This window comes from Bacillus rossius, chromosome 2 (assembly GCF_032445375.1).
Source record: "Bacillus rossius redtenbacheri isolate Brsri chromosome 2, Brsri_v3, whole genome shotgun sequence".
Taxonomy (NCBI): Eukaryota; Metazoa; Arthropoda; class Insecta; order Phasmatodea; family Bacillidae; genus Bacillus; species Bacillus rossius.
In genome coordinates this window covers 49283613-49296227 of record NC_086331.1, presented here as the reverse complement: position 1 = coordinate 49296227, position 12615 = coordinate 49283613, and the positions used below count along the sequence as shown (strand labels likewise).

General features: G+C 37.5%; 1 protein-coding gene across 1 annotated transcript in view; it reads left to right on the top strand.

The window, feature by feature from the left end:
- LOC134529275 (filamin-A) overlaps positions 1-12615 on the top strand; it is a 786080-nt gene that overhangs the window by 418161 nt on the left and 355304 nt on the right. Inside the window, exon 20 of the mRNA XM_063363172.1 lies at positions 8001-8130. Within this exon, the coding sequence (XP_063219242.1) occupies positions 8001-8130 (130 nt within the window). The remainder of the gene's footprint in view (positions 1-8000; positions 8131-12615) is intronic.

Sequence of the window (12615 nt, the reverse complement as noted above, 5' to 3'; positions counted from 1 at the left end):
ACTACCGCGCTCGCGCGGAGGTAACAACAACCTTTCTCCCCCTTATGTCTCAGGCCACTAGGTGGCACCTCTGGTTACTCCATTACCCCCTAGCTTGACACACTCGTCGGCCACAAGTCGATTTTTTAGTACTTATTCTCGCCACCAAAAGATAGCGCATCTGTCGCGCAGTCACTCCAGTAAGATCTAATTTTTTTTATGCCGGACACCTTCGGGTGGGCTCGGTAATTTTCGGCTCAGAGCCTAACCCCCCTTCAATTCTCTAGAGACCCCGCGCTGAAGTTACTTCGGTGCGTGCCTCCTGACTGACTGGTACCGTTTGTAACTGTGATCTTCGGCGAATCATCGACATCGCATCTCGAATTATGTAGTCTTCTCAGACTAGAGGGATGAAGTCTCTATCCAAAATTAAGATTAACCAGTCAGTAGTTTAGTTATGAGTAGAGAAACTTAGTATTTTTATATTTATATTTTTCTTTTATCATGAAGACTTCCGTGTCTACCGCGAATCGTGGTTCGGGTTTTCGGAGACGAGACGCCCTCTCCTGAGCACCAGGACCAACACCCTGTTTTCACAGGGTTCCAAGTTTGGGGCAACCAAAATCCTCTGCCAGAACCTCTGGAGTCGGTTCCTGAGCAGAATCCACCATCTTTAGGCCTACTACCTCGATCACCGTCTACCTACAGCCCCGGGTGATACCCGCATCATTCTATCATTTTATTCACGAACTCAAAAATAGTGTAACCCAGTTAAGACAGCGGACAGTTAAAGCAGTTCGAGGAGAGGAAATTTATATTATGTTTAGCAAGGACTATATGTACAACCTTTAAAGTTACCGATGTTAATTTCATTCATGTTTTTAAATATTGTAATTTTTGCTAAACATTCAGGGCCGGCCCTCTCGTAAATAACGTTAAGGAATATAATATAATAAGTGTAATTGTGAGGAATTTATGTTAGATCACTTATCAATGAAAAACAGATGTTACAAAGGAAAATTTAATCTATAAAAAAAAGAAAGAACAATGATTAATAAAATTAGGATGTCTACAGACGTAACTGTAGTTTTTATTTAGTTAATCTATAATAACGATCCTTTTTTTTTGTAGGGAGTCTCTAAATTTTCTTTGTTTACTCCTAGTGTCTCCTCTGATGTTGACTTTTATAGCTATTAATTCTGGGCCCCAGTATTCAGAGTTTCCAAATCTTTTAACCTACTTATTTAATTATTCTTTAAGACACTTGGGGTATTACAGTGTGTCTGCAATCAAAAATTAGAACATTATTATTTTAGTTTGATATTAGGAGTTATTAGTGTAAATATTTTTCTTCATTATAATAAAATTTTATGACTTGTGAAATGCTCCAATCTTCATAAGACAATGCAGTTGTACAGTGAGACAAATCTCTGTATTTACCTTTTTTGCCTTTAGTCATACCAATGGTTCTTGACGTGCTTTATTTCAGGATAGACATTCCCATAACATATCATTGAATATATTTTCAAAATACAGTAACTACTAGGTCTAGTTTGTGTTTGATTCTCAATAGGATGCAGGAGCACCCAAAGCTGACATGCTGGCATTTGGTGTTTGTACATTCACTGACCACAACTGGGTTAGGTTTTCTAGTCTCTTGTTGGTGACATGGTCTTTATTCTAGAAATTGTGACTCTCACATCCATGTTACCACCCTTTCATTACCATTTGTCCATCATTACATATAAAGCATGCTTGCCAGTTCTTGTAATTAATATTAAACTATTTTGCACAGGGGTACAACAACAGGGGGGAGGGGGGGGGGGCAAGGGTACAGTCAAACCTCTATCTATCGAACTCGCATGTATCGATTGTCCGTGTTTATCGTATACTTTCTACGGTCCCGGCAAAATTGCCATACAAGTAAGGTTAAAAAAGTCCGCTTGTACCGATGTTCGAATTATCGTTTTGTCCGCATTGATCGTACAAAATATGTGGTCCCGTCACTATAAATTATAATAGATGATCGTTTAACCATAAAGATTTTGCAGAAATAACCATTTCTTAGACAGAAACCGTCGTAAAAACAGTAACGATTGTATACAGAAGTAGAAAAAATCACCTTAAATCTGCAGCCAAGTAATGGAGCACGTTAACATGAGGGAAGCCTACAACTCACGTAGTTTCGGTTCCCTACCACTTTCGTCCAACTTCGGATTTCTCTCAAAAATTTAAATTAAAAAAATCGAAGGGTTAGGTTAGGTTAGGTTAGGTCAGGTCCGTCACAACATGCTTGTTTTCATTGGAAACTTGTGATTTAGCGGCTGAAGTGGCGTTAATACCAAAACGCAAAACTTCGGAAATTCTTGCAGGGAACCGAAACTACGCGAGTTGTAGGCTTCCCTAAACATGAAGAAAAGACAAATGAACAACAACTTACGAAGAAATATGGATGATGTACCATAACTACAGTACAAACCCAATTGTTATCTTATGATAATTACCGTAAAAAGAACTAAAGGTTCTTTGTAGATACCATAATACTACAGAAACACGATAGCTACCACATTTGCACTATAGTTACCGTAACAACCGAGATGAAGTATATTTACAGTGATGGTAATGTATTTATTTATGACATTAAAATTAAAGAACATTATTGAAAGAAAAAAACGGATGTTAAATTTTAATATGTACGGTTGGCACATGTTGCTAAGAAATAATGCGATCTGAAAGAATACAGTACTACTACAAAAAGTGAAAATGGTACTCGTGGATTTTTTGGTTATGGCAGTCTGTTTCGTTTTTCAGTAATATTGGCCGAAAATTAACAAGGGTATCGGAAGTCGGCAGAAATGCCGATTCAACTAAATATTGGCAAAATCGGCTTCTTCAGTACAGCTCTACATTTGATGACATGAGTAAACATATTTCAGACTTCAGGATATTGAAAAAGACTTTAATTTCCATGTAGGTTTATTGTGCGTATGTTTTTTTTTTTGCAAGTGTAAATTGAATTAAGTAAAATGCTTCAATTTGTATTTTTTTTCAACCGATTAAACTTTAATGATATATTTCTGACACTAATTTTGAGGTTGAAATATTTTTTTTTCAATATCTGAGAGTGAAGTCCACATCTACTGAATGTCCGCATCTACTGAATTTTTTTGTTGGTCCCCTGAAAAACGATAGATAGAGGTTTGACTGTATTTTGCCCCCCCTCTGGAACCTTGAAGTGAGGGCAAACGGGGGACAAAAGTGCTGTGTAATCAATTTTTTGATAATAAAACTGCTTAAATAGCATCATTTTCCACCTTGAAATACTAATTTTCCCGGGGGAGGACCCCCCGAACACCCGCTTCAATAGGGGGGATCGATGATTCTTTATAAATAGGTATATTGCCCCCCCTTTGGAAATTTAGTTGTTGCGCCCCTGATTTTGCATGCAGTACACATCCTAGCTGACTTTAATTTTATCCTGAGCACACTGCTTGTTTGTAGATCTTATATAGGTGTTAAATACTGTATTTACCCTAATGCTGGACGAGGATTTTTCCTAAGCTTAGAGCATAAATTCAAATTTGTCTTGCTTTGAAGTATCATGATGAGACACACACTGCACTGTTGGTATCTTTTTGTTTCCTGCTTGCCACGGTCCATTTAGTTCAGTAATGTCAACAATCACTATAGTATAATTAAATTAAATAAACTTTATTCTTGTTTATAAACCAATGACTCGTTAGTGTTTCGTAAGATATTTACATTTAAACCTCATTAATACAATATTGAATAATCGAAAATCCTCATTATTACAAAACTGTAAAAATCCCCGGCAATATGAATAGGATATTCAGTGTTAATTAATTCGTATATTACGAAATACCGGATGCTAGGTAATTCGAAGTTCCATTGTGGCCCAAAACAAGTTTTGTGTATATTTAAGATCTGAAAATACAAATTGACATTTTCTTAGGTCCTATTTACATGTCATTAAATGCAACGCAATACTTTCCCTCAAATTACACCGCGAAAATTACTTTCTTCCTGCTATTCATGTCTCATTTACTACGTAGAAACCTGGTTTTTATTTACGTAAAACTCATGTAAGTCTTTCTCACATAATACAATTTCCTATCAAATATCAAATGTTTCAATCCTGCCATTTTCTCCATAAGATGTACGATGTACATTATTATTCCTGATGTTGAAGTTGCCCAAAAACTTATTTTCTCATATAAAACTTTTTTTTTAGTTGAAATTCATTATTTGTTAGGAATTGACTGTTTACTTTTTTAATAACAGGAATACGATGGCGTCCGGTATGAAATTTCTCTTTCAGACACATTTTAAATTATCTGTTCCGTTTCCGCAGTGGAGGGGTGGTTGGTATCATGTTTGGTTAGATTGATGCCTGTATAGAGTGCCCGCATGTAGTTGATGATCAATATCGATAGCTTGCCGATATCATTCAGCACGAGGACTCAGTCTCTTGTCAAGTAAACTAATTTGAAGGCCAGCACTCTTTCATAGTTAGTGTTACTACAATGATAATTATTGGTGCGTCACGTTAGTTGTGTGTCTCATTTGCGTCAAAGTATTTGTTAAGTTATTATAAGTTGATACAACATATTTTTGTTTTGTAATATTTATTTACTAGTTATAGAGGGTTTACTAAAATTGAGATTAAATGCAAAAGTAGAATATTTGTTTTATGTGTATTTGTTATTCGAAAACTTTTTAAAACTTTAGTTTTTTATACATGCTTACTTAACTATATTATACAAATAAGATGAATTAATTTAATCAAAAATAAATTTAACTTTTGGTGGTTTTTTATGTCGTGTACTGTGGGCATGGCTTGAGTATTGATGATACATTAGTACACTATTATAGATTAAATTTTCTTTAATGTGAAGGGGAAGTATAAATTGAAGAATAAATACACACAGGAAATGAAGTAGTACTTATGTGTTAGAGGAGTTTGAGTTTTCCCTCAATTAACACTTTCCTGCAATACTAACACTGAAACAATTGGCGTTTGACCAGTTGCATGGTTTGTCCAAGGTATTTTTAAAATAAATGAGAATGAAACCAAATAGTTGATTTTTTTACCTAAACCTTCTCAGTGATCCATTAGATATGTAATAAGTTATAGCACTAAAATTGTAAAGAATTTTGTGTTAACTTTTATGTAGGCCAATCATGTTTTTACTTGAGAGAATGCTCTTATGCAGGTTTATAGTGCATAGTACTATAAGAAGGCACTTATATTTCTTTTGTTTAGACATTATGTACAAATTATATACCTTGTTTTATCGCAGAATCGTCGCACGCGCGTAATCGTCGCAACCATATTTTAGGCTGTCAAAATTGGGATAAAAAAACTTCTCGCGTAAACGTTGCATGATGTTTTTGGTCCCGCTAGTAGATGCCGAATGCTTTGTGTAGGTATCTTTTCCGTATAAAACGATGTATTTTAAAGTAGAAATCTAATATTTATTCGGTCATTACCACTTACTTAATTAATTAACGGAAAAATACGACGTTGTTTGGCGTGTAAATTTTCTTATAAAGACGTTTTTAAACGTTATTTCCTTTATCTGATCGTCTGCGTCGCCGCGGTGTAGGTGTAATCTAAAATTTAATTTCGGTCATTACCACTTATTTATTTAATAAACGGAAATACAAAGTTGTCTGACATGTAAATTTTCTTTTAAAGACGTTTTTAAACTGTATTTCCTTTATCTGATTGTCTGCGTTACCGCGGCGTACCGCTTATAAAAATGTAGCCAGCGCATCATTCATGTTTGGTTATGTTGCTTCCCGTATAGAGCGCGCGCACGTAGTCGAATATCGATATCTCGTCGATTGGATGCAACGCGCGCTCTCTGTCAGGTGCCGAGTTAACTACATTTGATAGCCCGCATTCTTTCGTGGCAAGTGTGTACTATGACACGTTAGTTCACGTCAGATTCGAGTGGCTTGCGTTCGCGTTAGAGTTTTTAATGTTGAAGAAAGGTTTTTGTTTAAGGAATTATTAATATAGATTGTTTGGCGTGCTCTTGTATACTCCGCCTTTTTTTAAATAAACGTACTTTCCATGAACAGGTTTTGTTTTTATGAATAACTTTACCTAACAAAAAAAATTTTTCCGCACAATGATCGCACCCCTACTTTTCAAACTTGATTTTAGAATAAAATCTGCGACGATTATGCAAGAAAACACGGTATGTGCAACGTGACAAGTATGGTATTACAAACTTCGTTATTACAAAGTGAATAAATTTCCAACCCCTCAGGTTTGTATTAATGAGGTTTCACTCTACTGATTTTCAACAACACTAATTAAATTGTATTTTCTAGGTACACTGAAAACAACAATGTACTCAAATTTATAACATATTCAGGTACATTTTATGTTCATTATTTTTTTGGTAGACTATAAACAAAGTTATGTTGAGAAATGTACGCAATACTTACCAGGCTTCAGCTAAAATATTTTTTTTTTTCACATACGAGGTGTGGCTATTAAATAACCGGACTGATGCTGCTCCCAGCAAACTGTGAGTGTGCCGCGACATGTTTGAACATGACTGTGTCTGATGGTCCTTCCCCCACCCTGATCTCGCTAGACAAGAAAGCAGGTCGCTCAGTTTGACTGTAGCAGTTGATTTAATTATTCTACACACTAGTGACGCGTCGGAAAAATGCCAAGTGGTCAGACGGAGCAGCGCGTTAACCTCAAGTTTCTTGTTAAACTAGGGAAAACTGCCGCAGAAGCTTATGAAATGTTGAAAGAAGTCTATGGGAATGAATGTTTATCTCTCACACAAGTTTTTGAGTGGTTTAAACGGTTGAAGGAAGGGCGTGAAACAACCGAAGATGATCGGCGCCCAGGACGGCCCTCAATGTCAAAAACGGACGAAAACATTGAACAAATTGGTAAATTAATCCGTGCTGGTCGTCGTCAGAGCATCCGAGGTCTTGCTGAAATGACAGGAATTGACAAAGAATGTGTTCAACAGATTTTGCATGAATCATTTAACATGCGGAAGGTTTGCGCAAAAATGATGCTGAAACTCCTCACTCCCAAGCAAAAGGAATCAAGACAGAACATTTGTACCTACATCCTAAACAACATCGGCACTAATCCAGATTTGTTATACAAAGTGATAACTTGTGATAATTCGTGGTTTTTTACTTATAATCCCGAAACAGAGGCAGTCCATGCATTGAAAGAGCCCAAGCTCGCCAAGGCAAAAAAAATGCTAGGATGAGCAAATCCAAAGCAATGATGAATGATGATTGTCTTTTTCAACATTCGTGGCATTGTCTACGTTCACTGGGCATTTTTACATCTAGGTTCTGATGGCCCTACGTGAGCGTGTGAGAAGACGAAGACCCGATTTGTGGAAGACCAAGTCCTGTATCCTTCACCAAGCCAATGCACCAGCCCATTCTGCCTTGTCTGTGAAAGCGTTCCTCGCAAAAAGGCATCACCGTGTTGGAACATCCACCGTACTTGCCCGACCTTGCCCCCTGTAACTTTTTTCTATTTCCCACGGTCAAGTCAGCGCTGAAGGGGACAAGATTTGAAAGTGTGGAAGCAGTTATCAAAAGCGATGAAGGTTCTGAACCAGCTGACAGAAGAAGACTTCCAGCATTGCTTTCAACAATCGAAAGGTTGTATGGAGCGGTTATTTAATAGTCATACCCTTGTATACTCATTTAGGTTATTGCAAAAAAAATTTGTTAGTCCTATAATATAATACATAAAATTCCCATATTATAAAATTCAAAAATTATTTTTGTCACCATGCATACAGTATGCCACAAAGCATTTCTGTGCATACTTCTTAAGGCCTTTTTTTATTTCTTGTTGTGTTAACAAGTGCTTATTAGTCTTAGTTTTCATAAGAATTTTTCTTTCCCTTTTCTGAAAATTGGTTTTAATTCTGGCTCAGACAAGCTAATTTTTTAATTGTAGATATTTTTTTTTATAGTAAGTTTTATATTTTCAGGACCTCTCAGCCAGCAGCCAAAAATCACTGATAATGGTGATGGAACATACAGTGTGACATACCTGCCACCGCCTGAGGGCAGCACCGTGAAGGCTAATGTCACTTATGATGGAAGAGAAATTCCAAACAGGTGGGTTCTATGTGCACAGTAGAGTTCGATGGTATCTAGTCACTCTGCCAGTTGTTTGCTGCTTTGTAAAGGGATGAAGATAACAGCTAGCTTTAGGAATTGTCTGTATGAGAAATATTAGCACCTTATTTTCAAAGATTTTCTGCAATCAAACTGGAACAGCACAGCTATATCTATGCATGTTTCTGTATGTGTTAGCTTACGTGAGTTTGTGTATGTAGGTACTGGTGTGATAATGATATAATTGTTTTGTTGATGTAATTGATAAAATGTAATGTGTTTTTCGAAAAAATGCAAATTTGGAATTGTGGTATACATTTTTGTATGAGTTAAGATTGTTTTCTTTGTTGGTGTTGAAATGTTTTTTGGATAGTTGGAGTTAGTTAGTTTTTTTTTTTTTTTGGAGGTTGTTGATGGTTAATAACCTAAAATGTCACTAACTGGTTAATATTGTAAGTTTGAGTTTGGAAGATATTGATTAAAGAAATACGCAGAGCAGTTAAATTAATTTTTTTTTGCCAACTAGGTAAATAACCAAGAAAAACTGAATACTTATTTTTTACAAGTTTTAGCACTCAACTACTTTACCTTGTGACGTCGCTGGTGTCTCTTAAAGTGATAGTGAAGTGTCAGCCTCCAATGCCTTGGCACTGTTACCAAACCATTTTTAGCAGACTCTGAAGAATGAGATTATGGAATCTTACAAAGTCCGTAAAGTGATCATCATGAAGGGGAATCTGCTATTGAGACTGTAACTGAACTGGGGAGACTGCTTTCATACAGCAATTTCACAGATCTAGATAACATTTTACAGGGACATTTAGTCTGAGCAGTTCAAAAAGTAGGGCAGCAGCCCATGCTTTCAAAGGATAAGTGAACTTTCAATAATATTTTACTTGGATTCTGTGACTGAAACAATAAGTCAGAATGTACATCATTTGCGAGAAACAGTAGATTAGGTCAGGTCTATTTGGAAATTAACAAACAGTAAGTGCTTGCTAGGAAACAGAACTAACTGTTGGGTCCAGGAATTAAGTCGACAAACAAGCAGTGGCCATTTTTCTGGTGGTACAATAGCAGGCATAGCCTATGTTATTTTAGACATCAAGGGGGGTGGTTAGCCACTTGTGTCCAAAAAAAGGCCAATTGTTTAGAATTAACAAGAAATAATGCAAAAGTGGTTCCAGTAAGACAGGATTAGAAGTGGAATGATAATTACAGCTGAATGGAATAATTTGATTTTTCATTGGATGAAAAATAGAAATATACAACTTGTGCATAGAATCACAAAGAAGTTGACCACAGATCACCTGGGAAGTATGGGCAGACAACAGGATACTAACTAGGTGGATACATGTGCAGGTCATGCTATAATCAGCAGGGAGATGTTCAGACAGTTGTGGCTAGAAGAACCAATGCTGCAAGATACAAAATTTGTTACTGCACACAAGTCTTTAAGAAAACTGAAAGTTGAATCCATAGAGGTAAATGTTGATACAGAAACACCATCAGCTAACTTAATGGTGATGGGGAATTCCCTGTTTTTTAGGTCATAGGTGCTGCATGCACTGTAATAAACCTGTGTTCCTGAAGACTTAGTAGGTACTTCAAAACAAAAAAAGTCTAGAAATGTACGGGCTATGGCATACGTCAATAAGACATTTGAACAGTGAACAGAGGCGGAACACAGGTAAAATACAAAGAATTTTGGTTTTAACACCCAAAAGGTTGGTGGGTGTTAAGGTGGATCGTAATATATATAAATATAAATAAAACACTGAAATCTGGTTACTTCTAGAGATTATTTTAATGGTTAACTTATTTTATTTTGGACAAGCCAAATTTATCAGTGTGGTGGTTAATACTTTTGGTCACCACTTTGAAAACTTACAAACTAATGACAATAAATATTTTTATGAAAATTCACAGGTTCAGTCAACTCAAAATTTAGTACATTAAATTATAATTGAATAATTCAATAATTATTGTATTTTACTACACACATGCCGGCCGGGGATACCTTATTATTACTTTACAGATTACATTTATTTTAAAGAAAGTTGCACAAACAAGGTTTCAGAGTAACAAAATCAAAAATAAACAACTTTCCATTATTTTGGATTGACAAGTACTTTTCATTACTATATGTTATACTTTTTTTTTTAAATGGTGGTTGAATAGTTCACAAATTGTTTGTAGAGAATTTAAAACTTTAAGATTTCATACATTGTATCTTTCAAACATAGACTTAGCTGCATGCGAAGTGCTGACATCCGAACGGCGAGGCGTGACAGGGCGGATAGCGGACTAAAGTTGACAGCACGATGCTGGGAATTTAGATGGCCGAAATCAGGAACTCAGTGCGGGTAGATGTGGTTGTCTACCCATCACTGGGGATGGAAAACCCCACTGTGAAAACAAAAGTTCGTACAGTGTTATTATGTGGTTATGGCCAGCGGGAAAGTTCTCGGCCTCAAAGGGCTCAAGAAAACAGGAAATTAAAAAAAGGCACTAAAATCTCTACTCACCAATTTGTGGGGTAGGTCGGTAGTACTATGTATCCATGTGATGGTAGACGACCACTAGCGCGGTTGCACGCACTTAATTCACCAGAAAAACACTAACACTAATATGATGTAGTCTAAACTTTAAAATTGTAAGGGGGTTTTTCCCTGGTCCCTGCGACTACATCCTACAATCTTTGATGTCCGACTTCTCAGGAGGAGAGACGCGGTCGTGGTAGAAGTTGCGTGGCAGATGTAGGATGCTCCCTGTACCACAGTTGATTGATGACTCTCTCTACTTGAGAGAGTCTCTTAGTTCCTGCATGGGCTCGAAACTGGAAAGTGTGGAAGGGGGAAGTGAGAAACAGAGTGGGCGGAGCTAAGTGGGCCATGGGAGGAAAAGTGCCTTGGGATTGGTCAGGGCTTGTGGGTGTCATAGTGCCTCAAGAAAAAAAATCTAAAATACTCTTTAGTTGGTACGGGCGCCATGAGATAGCGCACCGAGCGGTGGTGTTGCTGTATGCCGTCTAAGGCAAAGGGGGATTGGAAGGTGAAGCTCACTGGCGGGAGAAACAAACATTAGCATGCTTAGTTTCCATTGTGCTCGAGAGATCGCGCACAAGCCTCGTGCGTGGAGTGCAAGCATAGGCGTGGCTTGTTCCTAAAGGAGAGGAGGGGTTGATGAGGGAAAGGGCATTGTCCATGCCTCGGTTATGGTTCCTGGAAGCATAGCAGAAAACCTAAGAGGGCCAGGGGTGCCGGGGAAGTGCTTGTTTTATGCAGAGACCAGCACATCCGCTTTGCTCGCCAGGGCCTCGAGCCTGGGAAAGCGAGTTAGGCTCGCCTGACGAGGCAGGTACCCCTGCATGAGAAACAAGGTGGAAGGCACGTTAGGCAGTGAGAGTTATCATGACTGTTCCTGCATGCAGGCGAGATAAAATTGACTCGGCTAGCCTCACTGCGTGTAAGTGTCTGCATGTCTCTGCTGAGATGTTGAGGCTCCAAGACCCACTAGTAAAGTTTTAATATGTATCGCCCTGGGTGGTATAGCTGAGAAAATAAATTTTGATGAGGTCCTATAGCTTATGGGAAAGCAAAAATATTTTAATAAATAAAAGTTGAAAAATTGAGCTAAGAAATTACTGATTTTCGGCTCAGCACTTATTTTGAGGACTTATTTTTGGCGTGAATTGTGTTTGCGGGAGGGGGGGTATAACTGCAAATTATTGCTGCCTTTATTACCGCAGATATTAGGTTTTCAATATACACCGTGAATTAATTAATTATATCTTAATGTCTCGTAGACATGGAGGTCATTAATGACAATAAGAGATGAAATGTGAGTGGAGAGGTGACTGAATGCATTGGTGGGGGACCTCACTGGCTTACTGCAACATCTGCCACATTTTATTTACAATTGTAAAAACTTTGGGGTCAACCCTTCTTCATACATCTTAATAATTTAGGAAGCTCTATCATTTTTTTCTACTTGACTGATTTGGATTTAAATTTAAATGAAGATAGCCCATATACTGGATTAATACTTTCAGTACTATTACGTAAAAATTGAAATTTCATAATTCTGAATGCTTGTTACTCAATAACTGCTTTATATTCAAACCTTAACTTTCAAATAGAGGTACCCGATAGATTTGAGTAAAACATACTGTTCATATTATCCTATAAAAAAGCACAATGCCTTAGGGAATACCCATTCAAATTCACTTACAAAGATAAGCAAGCAGATGGACCTAGGCTGTAGTCAGGGCCATCGAGTGTGTGGGGGGGGGGGGGGGGGGGGGTCAGGTAGGGGGATGGGTGAAATACCCGGGGCCCGGACACCAGGAGGCTCCAGGCCAGGCAAGGAGGGGCCCGGAAACGGAGGTGGCCAGTTACATTTCAAAGCTTTTTTATGCATTGACTCACCATGATAGCAGGATAAAAATTATTAGTTGGAAACTTTAAGATATCACTTTTACAG